Below are 15761 nucleotides of genomic sequence, written 5' to 3'. Positions count from 1 at the left end.
AGTGCTTTTGGAATTGTACAGAGAATACATGGTTTTTTTAAGGAGTTTATAATTTGAAAAGGTACCTAAAACAAGTAAAAGGAAATCTCCTTTGAGTCTTACAAATATGCTTTATCCTTTAAGCACAAAAATAATAGAAGTGTAATAGCATGTTTCCTGATGTAGATTTACTTTGATAAGCTTTGTGAAAACCTTGTGTGATCTGAATGCAGAGTAATTCAGATCTTGTATAAAGATATTGTATAAAACAGTGGAATACTGAAAAGATGTCCATGCATAAAGGTCAGCATGAAAACGGATGGGCATAGAGGCAGAATATGAAACTGAGTTGATAGGCTTCACTAGTAGAATAAAGATAGAAGAGGAGTAAATAGTTTGAAATTAAAATTGTAGATACATAGTTACACTGAGATGCAGAGACAAGAAAGGGCCAAAGAGAAGGCTATAATGATGTGGTAAGTAAATGGAATTTAGTGGAGGAAAAAAGAAAAGAATGATAGTTGGCAAAAGAGTATGCTTTTGCTTTCCAGTTTTAGAGACAGTTTCTGTACCATGGAGATCTTTGTCAGGTTGTCAAACCAAACAGCAGATATTAGAGAAAGAAATTCTTTATTTACAAATTCCCACACTCAACTTACTTGGCAGTAGGTATGTAGAAGCATGAAAATGCAATAATGGTTTAAGGGATTTACAAAGTGTTTCATTAGATATATTTGTTAGTACCATTGTAAGGATTAATTATAATACCAATTTGAAGTAATATTTAATATAGGTGGTATAGGTGGTGTATATGCATAGAAAAAGTGTTACGGTATAAGGTAAAAGGTATAATTTGAGTTCTCTTTTATGGGAAATTACGCTCTGCTTTTAAAAGTACTCTAAATGAAAAAGTTAATGTATTTCCCAGAATATTGACCATTAGGATTCTGACAAGGAATACTCATTAGCTGTCAGACTGAAAAGTATAATTGAATGCTTAAAGTTCAAATTAAAGAGAAAAAAACACATAAGGAAGAGTAGGGTGTCAGTCTTGGATGACCTTTCCTCTTTCTTGCTCTCCTCATTCTCTTTGTCTACTTTTTTCTCCTTTGTCTATGTTCTTTCTGTCCTACATGTCAGCATAGTTTGTGCCCCAAAATAGTTGCAGTTTATTTTTGTTTCAAATGGAAACTGAAAACTGAAGATGGAGTTCTAGTATTATTAGATATTGTAGGCATCAAGGAAAATGGAGGAAAATGTAAGCATCTGAATTTAGCCATTTTCTGTTAACTTTTAGGAGTATTTTTTCCTATTTTCATCTCATTTGAAAAAATACAGGTGATATCTGCTACTGGGAAATCACACAGCTCTTATTCTTGGACTTCAGTCAGAGAGATTATAATATAGAAATGCAGTTGAATAATTAAGTTCATTTGCAGGGATTGTGTAAATCACATTAAAGTGAGTCAGGTAGAAGCTGACTGTTTTATTATAGATTTTATTATGGAATTTTATATTTTTATTAAAACTTGTCTGAGCATCCTCAAGCATTTTTCAAATCATTTGCTTGAGCAACATAAGCCCACTTTTAGCCGGGTAGCAGTTATTATTGGGTAACCAGTATTTTGCAGAGGTTAGCTAAATAATTTGTAAAGGCCAAATAGTCTGAAACTCTGGTCTTCCAGTAATGCTCCCGTAATCAAGGTTCAGTTCAGCAGAACTATTTAATTTGTAATTTGTGTATTCTTTTGTTTGTATACAGATCCTGATCGAATTTTGTGCAGGTGGAGCAGTAGATGCAGTAATGTTGGGTAAATAAGTTGTTTCAAATAATAAACTTCATAACATCTTAAAATTATAATATATATTGTAAGACTTGTTTCATATGTATATTGTTTTGAAATGCAAATATTTATGTAATTGGTGTGCTCTATGTGTCGAATGTTGGGGGTTTTAAATTAGGATTTACACCTCTCTCTATGGACATTATAGTTACATTAATTTTTTCTCATCTGTAAAGTATTCATTTACATTTCAAAACACATTTTTGTCTTGACCCTTTAAGTGAATGTGATGAGTTGTCCTCATATGCTTATTGAGCTCTCTGTTGTTATAACATAATCTATATGAGCCCTTTTCAGGATCTCATTCTTTCCCTACCATCTTCCAAATTACATTGTGATAATTTTTTCATATTGCATAAACCTTAAAGTTAGATTTTTCTGTGTTTATTCCTCAAATTAGGTGAATGTAATGAGTAAAGGGTCTAGTCTTTAACATTTCTGTGTACCACACAAAAGAACCAGTCTCTAAACTATATAGCCTTTTCAGAGTTCAGATAGGTAGGTATGCCTCGTTCATAATGAGGAGGGGTTTGGGTACAAGGGATCACATTATTAGTGAAAGGAGCAAGTATGTTAAGATAGAATTTTTTTCTGACATATGATGTTAAGGATCTGTCAGATTAATTTTCACATATACTTCTATACAGCTTGCTACGAACACATAAAATGCAAAAATGTTGTGCTTATTTCTGTCTCTTTCTCCTGTAGAGCTTGAAAGGCCATTAACAGAGCCTCAGATTAAAGTGGTGTGCAGGCAGACACTGGAAGCATTGAACTACTTGCATGAAAATAAGATCATCCACAGAGATCTAAAAGCTGGCAATATTCTTTTCACATTAGATGGAGACATTAAACTAGGTAAGCATCCTACATATAAAAGTCTTTCCCAGAACTTTGCATGGTCTTATAATTGTATTTTCGTTAGGCTGTAGCTTGCAGAATTCAGTATTTATCCATTTAAATATCAGTCTGATAATGAGAGTGTTTTCAGGTGCAAGGTTTGCTACAAAAAAAGAAAAAAGCTTGGGTAAATGTCATAACCATACTTGACACATCTTTCAGATTTTAAAATCGGCAATTGTAGGATTCATACCGATATCTGTACTAAGCTGGCTAAAGTCAGACACAGGCCCAACTGTTTCTTAGTATGTGTTCTTAATTGTATTTATCTTTACTGTGGTAACATCAGAACTTCCCTTTGAAGTTGCTAGTTTAGAAAATGAACATTGCTCAGTATGGCCAAAACCCAGTACCTAGTACTGTTGTCTCTTCTAGTATTGAGAGAGAAAGAAGTAATAATCTTATTTACTCAACTTAGGGCTTTTTCATGCCTTTTTTAATTGTTCATTGCACCGAAATTATGATAAAACAGTCTGGAAGAAAATTAATACAAGCTTACTATTATTGATTCCTTTTTTTCTTTTGTTTTGTTTTGTTTCCTGAATTTAAGCATTCATTCATGTTTTTTTTTCTGATGTGGTGGGGAATCCATGAGGATTCCTCCATGAAGAACTGACAAGACACTATGGGTGTTGAATAGCATCCCTTCAGCCAGCCAGAAAGTGATAGGAACTGTCTGGATCCACTTTGTTCAGGGCTTCATCAGGGACAAATGTGCATAAGCTGTCAGCCTTTACAGTGGCTTTACCACTGTCATAATTCCATGACATAGCAGCTTGCATTCAGGTTTCAGACATGTGTCTCTATATGATTAGCTGTATTTATTTGGATGCAAGTTACACAGAGAGTAAAGTCAAAGAGAATCAGAAGATCACTGTGAAGTGAAGCTCTGCATTTCCCAGCCTTGCTACACACGTTCCTTTTAAATGTAAGCAAGATGTGACCAAATTCATAAATATAACTGCTACCTAACTTGCATTGATCACAGTCTCCCTGTGGGGTATAGTGCATCATCTCTCTTAAGAAGTTCAGAATATTTAAGAACCTGCTTTTGCTACATTGATCAGTTAAGTGAATCTCTGCTGTTTGCATGGATTCCCTTGCAGATCATTACTCGTACATTAATACTTGAATGTACCTTTCTCTTCATCCACAAAGTACATGTAACTACTGGTTACAGGTTTTCTGGGAAGCCTGAAAATTTAGTGATGGACTCAGTCTCATAGGCCTTATTTAAAAAAGTAATAGAACCACTATCTTAGTACTACTGTAAAAGAAATCACAGATCTTAGTAAGAGTCTCATGGTGAGAGAGAGGAACATTTGTTTCTGTGCATTTTATTTGCCTCACATGACTTGGCTCCTCATACAGACTGGAACTATTTTAAGGTTTTGTCAAGCTTGGCTAATACACAGCACTGTGCAGGCTGTAGGGATACTTTACAGTTCAGATCATGGGGAGATTTCTTTCACACATACATGTAGTAATATATTAGATTTGTTAATTAAGATTTCTAAAAAAAGATTTATTTTAGTTTTGGAAAGTAAAGCATCCCTTAAATGAGCATTTTACTCCTTATAAACTATTTGTATTTTGGTTCTGGTACACACAGAAATGGGTAATTCCTTCTTTTACAAATACAACTAATATTTATAAAACAAATAAAGGTAAATAAATTTTTCATTGCATTTATTTGTGTAAGGATTTGAGTTTTATTATTTCCGTGTCTGTAGTCCCTCAAGGTTTCAGATTTTCCATTTGAACAGATAGCTCTTTTAGTCCTTTTTTCTTCCCCACAGAGTGAAATTAAGCTTCTGAAATGTTGAGTCCATTGAGTAATTTTGTACATATTGTACAGGGGTTTTGTACAGATTGAAGACATATGGCTGTCTTGTCCCTTTGCTCTAGATTTTCATTAAGAAAGTTACATCTATAATAAGCATATAACACTTATTTAAAAGTTGTCCTTTTTTTCTAAGTGAGAAATGTAGTGCTTCATAGACAAGTAATAGTAATTGCAAAGACAAAGTTGATTTTTGGTTGGATGTTACATCTTGTCCCACACAGCTCAACAGTAGCATTACATTTTATTATAGCAATGGAGAATAACATTATCATTATTGTGATTCAGTATCTTTTATTAGAAATGCTATAGAATGTTGGCACTCAATTATCAAAACATATATTTTTGCTCTGAAACATAAACCATTAAAAAATTAGTTGTAAAATATAAAAATATGTTTTCCACCACCCATTTAATAGCATTTTACTGTTTGCTTTAAGCGGATTTTGGAGTATCAGCTAAAAACACAAGAACAATCCAAAGAAGAGATTCTTTTATTGGTACACCATATTGGTAAGTTCACTGTTTTGCTGACTTTTAATATTAACTTCTATCTTTGTATTAACTTTGCTGTTACTATTGCAAACTTCATACAATATTGGGTAAATATATTTAGTGAGAATAGCATGTGCTTCTTAAAATGTTTCAGTGAATTTATTTATAACCTTGTTCTTGGTTTTTTTATCAGAATTGATAAAGAGTGTGTTTCCTAATGCAGTATTTCATTACTCTCTTTGCAGGATGGCTCCAGAAGTAGTGATGTGCGAGACCTCTAAAGACAGGCCTTACGATTACAAGGCTGATATTTGGTCTCTTGGCATTACTTTAATAGAAATGGCTCAAATAGAGCCACCTCATCATGAATTAAATCCAATGCGAGTGCTTCTGAAAATAGCAAAATCTGATCCACCTACATTAGCACAGCCTTCAAAATGGTGAGTATTCTATTTACAACTTTCTCAGCTCAATTTGTAGGTTTTGAATATGAGGCATGCTAAGTCATTTATTTGATAAGCTTAAATCATGGACATAGACCTGTTGAACTTTATGGGACTAGCTTAACGCATAAAGTCAGGTATTTTTTCTGTCGATGTTTGTACATGTATGTATACAAATTGTATAAGGAGAGACATAAATGGACTATGGTCTTTTTGTTGTAGTTCTGTATAGAAGCTTTTATTGCTAATATTTGTCAGATTTAGCATTAAAATATGCACAAAATAGCTTTTACAAACACAGTAAAAGGTTGAAGACCATCTGAAAAACAAGACCAGATGAATGGAGACTAAAGTATATTTATACTAAGAAAACATTTCTAAATCACATCTTTATGTGATTCAGTAATACAGCAGATGTGTGGTATTATCAATCCAGAGCCAAATGTCAACTCTTCTATCAATGGACAAACATTTTAAAGATTGTATTTGTGCCAGTTTGGTCTTTGCATTCCTGTACTACCTTTCTGTTGTCCTAAATCAATAGAAGGACCTGGAGCTGCAGTGTTAGGTGCATGTGAAAGCAAAATAATATTTCACTGTACCACAAGACAAAAGAAGAACCCCTGCCTGTTTGCTTTTTTTGTGTAGGTCATCGGATTTTAAAGATTTTCTGAAGAAATGTTTGGAAAAGAATGTAGATGCAAGGTGGAGTGCGACTCAACTTCTGCAGGTGGGGAGAGTTGATTGTTCAGCACTAGTGTTTAAAAGCAAGGAGATTTTGTACTTTTTTTTAAAGCAGAACAGTATTATACTATTTAAATAATTTCAAGTTAAGTGTTCAGACACAATATGGTTTTAACATTGTTGCATTGATCCTTATTTGGTAAAATTTGATTAAATGATACCAAGTGCAGATCAAATCCTGCATTTACATATTTTGATGTAATATAATTATTCTGCATAAGTATTTATACTTTGATACTTATAATGGAGGAAGGAGGTATTTACATAAGTAGTCAATTGCTGACAGGTGTTTTAAAAGCTTTAGTGCTCAGCCTTCGTCTGTAATGCTGTCACTGCAGAATAGCTAAACAGGAATAGATGTGACCAGGTACATTTGATTCTGTCAGCATGAATTTACTTTATCCGGTTTACATCTGGCATATCTTGAATAGATTTAGGCAGCAGGGCCAAGCAGAGAAAGAAGATTCAGACAACAGGAGAAGAACAAGTAGCTGTTTCCTCTTAAAGAAAAATACAGAATTCTATTTCTTGAGAGGAAAAATTGTTCTAAAGACAAAGCAGAATATTTCTAGATAAAGCTTATCAGGAAATAATTTAACTCTGGCACAGAAAAGAAATGAAACTCATTTCCAGGAAAAATAAGCTCTTAAAAAGTCTTTCTACTTCTATTCTTGGGATTGTGAAGCAGGTCAGTACAAATGAATTATCTGTATTTTTGGCAAGTTTGTTAGGCTTACACAGTATATTTGAATACAAATATTTTGATTTTAAAATTTCTGCAGAAAAAAGTACATCAGGACAGTTATGATTAATGTTAAGTCTGAATCTTCCAGTTTGAAAGAACCAAAGTAACATTTCTCTGAAGTTCTTTCTTTCAAGTTCCAATTTTTCCCCTGTTTACAGTGAAGTCAGCGCGCAATATTGTTCTTATTTTTTATTTTCACAAGCATCCATTTGTTACTGTTACTTCCAATAAACCAATAAGAGAACTGATTGCAGAAGCTAAGGCTGAAGTTACGGAAGAAGTCGAAGATGGTAAAGATGAGGATGAAGAAGAAGAAACAGAAAATTCTCTGGTGAGTTTAAAATTTACTTTTTTAAATATGCAGCTATTTTCAATCACCAGTTTCCAATGCAGAGCTCAGTTTCTGATGTACTACCCAACTTTTGCATCAAGTCTTTTAAGAATAACAACGTAAACATACTCTAACCTTATTATAAAATAAATAATTGGCATTTTCAAAATTACTATGTTCTTAAACGCCTTAGGAGCTAATAATAAAGAATGTTAGCTAATAAAGACTGTTATCTTCATTTATTTTTAAATGTGTATGTAGTACGGAATTTTAAAACTCAGATACTGAGTTTTATGTAAATGGTTTTAAGTCAAAATGACTAGATGAAAAGATAAACATGTATTTGTATTCCATAAGATGCTTGAAACATTAACGTACATATGCGACCATTATGCTATAAACTGTCAAAGAAAAGAAAAAAAAAGGCAAAAGTCTCATATTTTACCAAGACATGATTGCATTTATGAATGTATTTCTAAAGATTCTTACAACACAAATTCAGTTCCTCAAAGGGCAAAGCCATGAAGTTCAGTGGTAGGGCAGCAGGTTTCAGAGTATGCAGGTATTGTGCTTTCTGACTTACCTGGCTCAAGCACTATAAACATGGACAGTGACCAGTGCCACCAGTAGTTGTCATTACGTGCAATGGTAAAGGAGCCAAATGCATGTGCACAGGAACCACACCTCCATTTCCTCCTTGCCCCTCACCACACTAGTCACATTTCCTGGCCACTTTCCCTGTCCACCCCAGCAGATCTCCAAGCATTCATTTTCACCAACTTCCTCCATGACTTATTCTCTATTTCCTAAGGCATTACCCACCATCTCCTCTGCTGATTAGCTGCTAAGCCATCAGTTCCCAGGAGAGCTGGGAATGGTGTCCACCCTGTGACTCAATTAAGTGCCTCAACACAAGCAGCAGTTTAGGAAACTGTGAGGTAGATGCATTTATGTTATTTACTTGTGGTAGTTTTAAAAACTGCTTTGAGATCAGCACTAAGCTTCTAGAACAATCACGTGAAATCTTTGAAATGTGCTTTTCAATTCAAAGGAATTGTGTTCTATATGCTGCAGAAAACCCTAAAGTAGGAAAAGCACGATGAAACTCATGCTTGCTACAGTAGCTAACCCCGTGTGTTCCCAGTGGCAAGTCAGAAGGCTGATCTGCAAATTACAGGTTTCTAACAGTAAATATAGACAGAGAGATGTCGCAATCACTTTGAAGAGTGAAAGGGCAATTATGGTTAAAATGGTACTTTATTAGTATATTCTTTTGTAGATCTGTGTGCAATCTGATAACATTCACTCATGTTCCAGAAGCAGCAATTTCTACGGTGATGTAACTGTTTCAATTCTAGTTTCATATTGCCACTTAATCAGATCTGCTGGAGGTTTTCACTATTTTAATGGAGTTTCACAGTGATTAAAAAACAGATAAAATTTCAGGCATTCTTAACAAAGAGCACAAGGAAAGATACTCTTTTTGATGAAGCAGAAGAAGGTCTTTAATCTTTCATCAGTGCCGCACTAACTAAAGCTACACACACAGCTTCTTCCTAGTCAAACTGGCACAGACACGTGACTTTCAAATCCAATTGTAGCTGGGACTACAGGGGAACTGAACCAGGTAAAAATAAGCAGCATGATAGCATGATTGGAAAAAGGCTCTTGAAGATCCTGTTAAGAGTGAGACACGTGGCTGGCCATGGTCCCTTTCCTTCAATCCAGTATATTTTAATAAATTATGAGAGATGGAAGAGGGTTCTTGTGCAGTCGCTCTGTTTGGAGCCTCTCTGCAGTGCATGCTCTTGTTCTGTGGTAATACCAAGTGAAGTGCTCTGAGATTATCAAATTCCTATAACTCTGCCTGTAAATACAGTATCTCTATTCAGGTATTCTTCAATAGAACTGTACTTTAATTATGTTAGAAAATCATTAAATATTCTTTTTCCTTCAATTTTTTAGCAGTTGCCTGCAGAGAAGCGTGCCTCCTCTGACCTTAGTATTGCCAGCTCTGAAGAGGATAAGCTTTCACAGAATGCCTCTGTTCTGGAATCTCTTTCTGAGAAAACAGAAAGTAATGCAATTGAGGACAAAGCCAGCACGATATTTCCAGATGGCGAAACAACTGGAGATGAATCTGAGGACATTAGGAAAATGGCTGATAACCTACATGATACTACTGTTGGTGATAGGAAAGTGCAGAATGGTTCTGTGCCAACTGGTGAAGGTGAGCAAGGCAAAATAGTGCCAGCTGAAAAGAGTACAGAAAGCCTGGAAAAACTACATGAAGATATGGAACCTCAGAAAGGAGGAAAAGAACTTGATGTAGTAACAAAATCAGAAATAAAGGATGAACCCTGCCTAAAAACAGAGAAGGAAAATGACATGGTAAATGAACAGACAGAAGATAATAAGCTGAAAATAGTACCTACAACTGAAAATAATGTGGAAACTGAAGAAGCCGTTTCTAGTGAAACTGGTGAAAAAGAAGAGAAGGAGAACAGAACAGATCTCTCTGAAAGTAAGGAAGAAAAGGTCCCTGCGGAAAATGCTACAGAGCAAAAGGAAGATGAAGGTGAAGCTCATAAAGAGGCTATAAGAGACACCATTACATTAACTCTACCTAATGCTGCAGATGAAGTGGCTGATGAAGAAAAGGAACTAATAAAGCACGGAATTGACAACATTAAGGAGATAGGTGGTATTGCTGAAATACAGATCAGTGATGAGGATAAAATACCTGAGCCGGAGGATAAGCCAGTGGAAAGTCAGGCTAAGCAGGTCCATGAGATAATCAGCTCTGAAGAAACTGTATCAGAAAGCCAAGATAAAGTGATCAAAGTAGACAAGAAACTGTCAGAAAGTGAAAATGAGAATATTAGTAATATAGGCAGCATGGAGATCAGAGACTCTGGGAAAGACGACGTAGACCACAGGGCAATACAGGGCAAGCCTGAGGATACGTCTGCTAAAATGGAGGATAAACTGACTGATACGGACCAGAATTCGGAAGAGAGCAGACCTGAGAATATCCAGGAAAACAATATTCAGATAGACAAAGAACATTTGGAAGTTACTTCGGATGAGTTAGTGAAGAATAAGCTTCAAGATACTGTCAATGAACAAGCTGATGATTCTGAAGTCACTCCAGTCCCCAGTATTAGTATTAGCACTGAAGAAAAAGAGAAGGTCAAACCAGATAATCAAGACAATACGGAAACGTTACAACAGCTAGAATCGGAGAATATGAAGGAAAATGATGCAGATTCAGGCACTGGTTCTACGACTGATAACAGCAGCATTGATTTGAACTTGTCAATTTCTAGTTTCCTTAGTAAAAACAAAGAGACAGGATCAATATCTTTACAGGTAAGTACAATCAATCATATAATTTTTAATATAAAATCTATGTGACTGTGACCCTAAAATTATCTCCAAGTTTGACCTTTGCAACAAAGACAATTACTGAGCAAGAAACTAGTATGACAAATAAATACAAAACTTTATAGAAACCGAAGTATTCTAAATTGCACGCTCTAACCGTGTCTGGATTGTGTGCAGTTATGCAGCAAAGCTAGAAGCTACAGAGCTGCTAAGGATTTTCTTGTTTTAAGGCATAATTGTAGTTTAAAAATGTGGACTAATGAATAACAGGAGGTTTAACTATTAAAGGTGAAGATTTATGAATGGCTCTAGTTCAGAGCTGGCACTCAAGATGCCTTGACACACACTTCAGTGCCTCACTTTTGCACAGAATCCGTGTTTAACCGGACAAATCTCTTATAACATCTCATCTTGCGCTGAATTCCTGTCACTTCCTTCTTCTGTCTCTCTGTTTAGATTTTAAAGATCTAAGGCAGACAGTCTCTCAGGTTTGTTTATTCCAAACACAGTACTCCTGTAGTTGTACTATATCAATACAACTATGCCAGTGTGAATGAGCTTATTCAGAGGGAGCACATTTCACATTATGAACTTTATTTATATCTTTAAACTAATATGATTACAGCCAGTATAGAATATTAACTGTGTAACCATGAGCTTGAAGAAAACAAAACCCAAGTCAAAACAAGCAAACAGACAAAAAAACCCCAAAGAAAAATGATAACTCGGTATGGCAGTGCTGAACATGACTTCATGGTGTTTGCAGTAGCCTTAACGTAGTAGAGATGCAGTTTTAGCTGGGGTCTCTCTTCCCTCACAATGAAACAAAGCAGCTCTGAGAAGGGAGATTTGGCCAGTTCTGTCAGTAAGAGCATCACATGATTTTTTTATTAATATATAAGAAATAAGAAACTGAACTTGGTGGTTAAATTTATTTCCAAGCAGGAGTAGGTAGGTGAGTAAATTGCTGTTCTATTTCAGTACTGGTTTTCGAATTAAAGATCTTTTTTGGTGTCTGGGGAAATTATGGTCAAAAGCAAACAGTAATTGCAGCTGTCTTCAGCTCTTGAACATAAAACTGCATCTGTTCTGTTCAGGGTTTACCTAGATTATTTTTTTCTTCTGCTAATTTGAATGATCAATAAGTGCAGTTTTCCTTTGCTGACTACAGAAAGTCTCAGTCTATTACAATTTTTCAAGTTCTCTTGGTTAGTGAGGTACCTGATAAGCAAAAAATCCTCATTGCTCTACAGTGGACCTTCATAGAAATATTTGAAGTAATTGAATAGTAAGAAATAAGGGGAAAGGGTATAACTTAAATAAGTCCAGAATAACTTAGCAATGCTTTATTCAGGAAACTAGAAGACAGAAGAAAACTTTAAAGAAAACTCGGAAGTTTGTTGTTGATGGAGTAGAAGTGAGTGTAACCACCTCAAAAATAGTTACTGAAAATGACTCAAAAAGTGAAGAAATGCGATTTTTACGGTAAGTGTTTTTAAAAGTGCAATTTGCAAGAGGTTAGCTTTTTTTTTTCTGTTTAAATAAAAGTAGGGGACTAATGATCTTATTTCTGTAATATTTGGGTATTAATTTCAATTATTTTGTTAGTAAAAAGGAATGTGAGGTGTTTCTTAATAAGACAATCAATTCAAAACTAGTTTTACTGGACCTAAGTTGTAGATGCTTTTTCCATCTTCTGTAGTTTTCCACTAGCAAGTGTTTTTTCTCCATTATTAGGCGTCAAGAGCTAAGAGAGCTGAGGCTTCTTCAGAAAGAGGAGCAGAGAGCCCAACAGCAGCTCAGTAATAAGCTTTTGCAACAGCGAGAACAGATGTACAGGCGTTTTGAACAGGAAATGACAGTGAGTTTCTGGATTTTGATGCCCTTAAAATATGACATCTTGATGGAGTAAGCAGAATACTTCTAGCAGCAATCAGGTGTTTCCTTTTATGATGGCTATAGCTTACGTTTCATGCTTATTAATAAATGGCAATATTTTCCATTGTGGGATGCCCGGCCTGTGTGCTGGAACTCACCTACCCAGACAGTTGGTCATGGCCATCCTGTGGACAGCACTTCACTGAATGGAATTTAGTTTTGTGAAAAAAAGATGCCAAATTGTTTTTACAGAATAAAAAGCGACAATATGATCAGGAAATAGAGAATCTAGAAAAGCAGCAGAAACAGACAATAGAGCGCCTGGAGCAGGAGCACACAAACCGCTTACGAGATGAAGCAAAGCGCATCAAAGCAGAGCAGGAGAAGGAATTGTCCAAATTCCAGAATATGCTGAAGAACAAAAAAAAAGAGGTAAGGGACAGTGGTGATAATATAGAAAATAAGGAGTATGGGTATAGCAACAGCTGAGATTAGGTCTCCCAGAAGCCTTGTCAACCTTGTGCTGTACTGAGTTGTGGAAGGGTTTTTAGCAGTCAGTATTATTTCTTTTGTCTTACTGTCTAAAGTGAAATACAAACAGCTAATGGGGAAGATTTAGGTATTGACTTAATGTAGGGAACACCACCAAGTTAGAAAACTTTATTAAAGATGCTGTGAAAAATTAAGTATTTTCTCTCAAATCAAGAAAATTATTTTCTTAAAGATTGTGAAAAATATTTGAGATTTTTACTGTAATAAATCCAGCCATAGCTGCTTAAGAAATACTTCCAAATTAGAGTTTAGAATAAAGGAATATGGTTTTGATTACTACTGAGAACCACTTAAATTCAGATACTTTTTTGTTAATTTGTTAGGCTTGAATGCATGCTGTTGTTTTTTAGAATGTCTTTAAGTGAAGTGGCAGCAGTTATATGGATTTAGTTTCCTTTAAAAACGAAAGCCAGGAGGGAAAAGTCTGGATAACCTAACATCTTTTACAGTTAATTTAATGTGTGTCATACAGTTGAGGCAAAATGAATGACATTTGACAATGACACCTTATGCTATTAATTTGCTTGCATTAGACTAAGAGAAGGTGATGTGTTTCCATATGGATTTTGCATCTTAAAAGCTGTTTTATTTCGTTTTCAGATCAATTGTGTATTGCTTGTTTGTATATAAATGGCTCTAGTGTTTGCTCTAATAGTTACTTAGATTTCCATGCTTCTGCATAGAATGATCCTGTAGTACAAAAGCACATAAAATAATACGAGTTGTATTCAGTTTGAACCATATGCTCACATGTAAATAACAATTTTTCTTCTTTTGCGATACCTCTTGCATTTTTGAGTCTCTCTCTAATTACTGGTGATTGGGTCCTACATGGGAAAGCGGGAAGAATTTTACATATTGCTCTGAGCTAAAAGCAGTTCTTTCATGGAAGCAGGAATAGCATGTGGTGGTTTGGACTCTGTTTTCTGATGATGCTTCCACTATTAAACAAACAGGCATTTGTTTTTGGGTGCATAGTTTTGTATTTCAAGCTTAAGGAGGGGATTTACAGTTTCAAGTCAAAATGCAGCTGCTGCTCTAAAACTCTCCATGCTATACTGGAGTGTGCAATGTTACGTGTTTATAATTCTGAAGAATAAATAAAGCACGTCAACAAATTAACAGATTAATAGTCAGTTGATTCAGCCAGGTTATATTTAGAATCTTTCTACTAATCTAGTCTAATTCCCCTTGGACTGAAACACGTTCCGTTGCAGCACATGTGTTGTGGGAAGTTTCTGGAAAATATCCTTAGTTAGTGGTGGTTTCTGCTTTTAAACTCTTCAGAACCAAACACAACCAATTAATATTTTATTTGCTTGTGTGATTATTTTAAAGGCATAATCTGTGTAGATGTCATTTATGGTTGGATTCGCTACTAATGGCATCTTATAAATTCATGTTTGAGACAGTGTCAGCAATAGCTGGTATTCAGCGGAAGTTGTTTCAAACTTCCAACCATTTTTACAGCTTTACCAGGAGGTAAACATACTCTCTAGTCCTTTTGATATAGTCCTTCAAGAAAATACCACTTTTGCAGGTGGTGGTTTTCTTAACTATTGACTATTCTAGCTGCTGCATGAAACTACAAGCAAGAGATTGCCGTTTCTGAGAGCACTGGGCAGCATTTGCATGCAAAAAGAGGCTGGCATATACCTCCTTTCTGCACTGCTGGCACACATAAAGCATGTATTGTTCCTTCTCTTTTCATTAAGCTCTTTTCACTACTAACATCCCTGCCACTGAAGTAACGCACGCTTCTCAGTAACTCTAGTGCTTGACCTGCATGTCCTATTTCACAGTAATGCTTGCTGTGGAGAAAGTGTGTCCTTTTCGCCACCTTCTGCATGCTTATATACACTGTAGGTTTTATGTGAAGTGGAGAAAGCACCAAAAGAGCTGAGAAAAGAGCTCATGAAACGCAAGAAAGAGGAGCTTGCACAAAGCCAGCATGCTCAGGTAACAACGGCAGCTTCAAGCTACTAAAATACAAAAGGCAGCAGTATTCACACAGCTTGATGATTTCACTTCTTGTTGTTGTTGAGTGAATATGGAACTTAACTCGAACTAACCCTACGTACTGCTCTCTTTCTTCAAGTACTCCCATGTCACATCCCGTTGAGTATACTGTGTAGAAATGTAGGCCCAGCAATTTCCAGGTTTGTTCTGTTAAGTGTAATATTTCATATGCTATACTGAAAAAAAGAACAGTATTTTTTCACAGCAAGTTTATTTCCAGTGCTTTTATGAGTGGTAAGTACCCATAGGTCCATCAAAGTATAAAGGTTACAGTCAGAAGTAAGTTTTGAGCAATATGAGTGTAGGAGAGGAAAAGGTATATAATGTGTAAACATGAGGCATCCTGTTCATAGAAGCCAAACAGATTAGGTAAAATGGAGTTATTTAAATGTCAAAGTGTAGGTGTATGGAAACTTTACAAGACATCATCTATAATTTCACACCTTCAGACTTGCTATTTTTATATGACCCAGGTAGGAAGGGAGCCAGTGTTTTAAAAAATACTGGCTTTGTGATGGCCACAGCTTGTACAGAGTGAGTTTGCACCGTGACAGAGCGTGTTTGGATGAGTTATTTAAAGACGTTTATGTCAGTGACCTGA

General features: G+C 35.5%; 1 protein-coding gene across 1 annotated transcript in view; it reads left to right on the top strand.

Annotated features, from left to right (window-relative positions):
• The window catches only part of SLK (STE20 like kinase), a 46796-nt gene that overhangs the window by 21849 nt on the left and 9186 nt on the right, over positions 1–15761 (top strand). The window contains exons 3-13 of the mRNA XM_080621772.1: positions 1742–1790; positions 2532–2681; positions 5007–5079; positions 5307–5501; positions 6153–6234; positions 7196–7324; positions 9290–10696; positions 12066–12196; positions 12449–12572; positions 12842–13021; positions 15008–15100. Coding sequence (XP_080477898.1) covers positions 1742–1790; positions 2532–2681; positions 5007–5079; positions 5307–5501; positions 6153–6234; positions 7196–7324; positions 9290–10696; positions 12066–12196; positions 12449–12572; positions 12842–13021; positions 15008–15100 — 2613 coding nt within the window. The remainder of the gene's footprint in view (positions 1–1741; positions 1791–2531; positions 2682–5006; positions 5080–5306; positions 5502–6152; positions 6235–7195; positions 7325–9289; positions 10697–12065; positions 12197–12448; positions 12573–12841; positions 13022–15007; positions 15101–15761) is intronic.

The sequence above is a fragment of the Psittacula echo genome, assembly GCF_963264785.1.
Source record: "Psittacula echo genome assembly, chromosome: 6".
In the NCBI taxonomy this organism is placed as follows: domain Eukaryota; kingdom Metazoa; phylum Chordata; class Aves; order Psittaciformes; family Psittacidae; genus Psittacula; species Psittacula echo.
The sequence above is the reverse complement of the archived record's forward strand: the minus strand, read 5'-3'. Positions and strand labels throughout refer to the sequence as shown.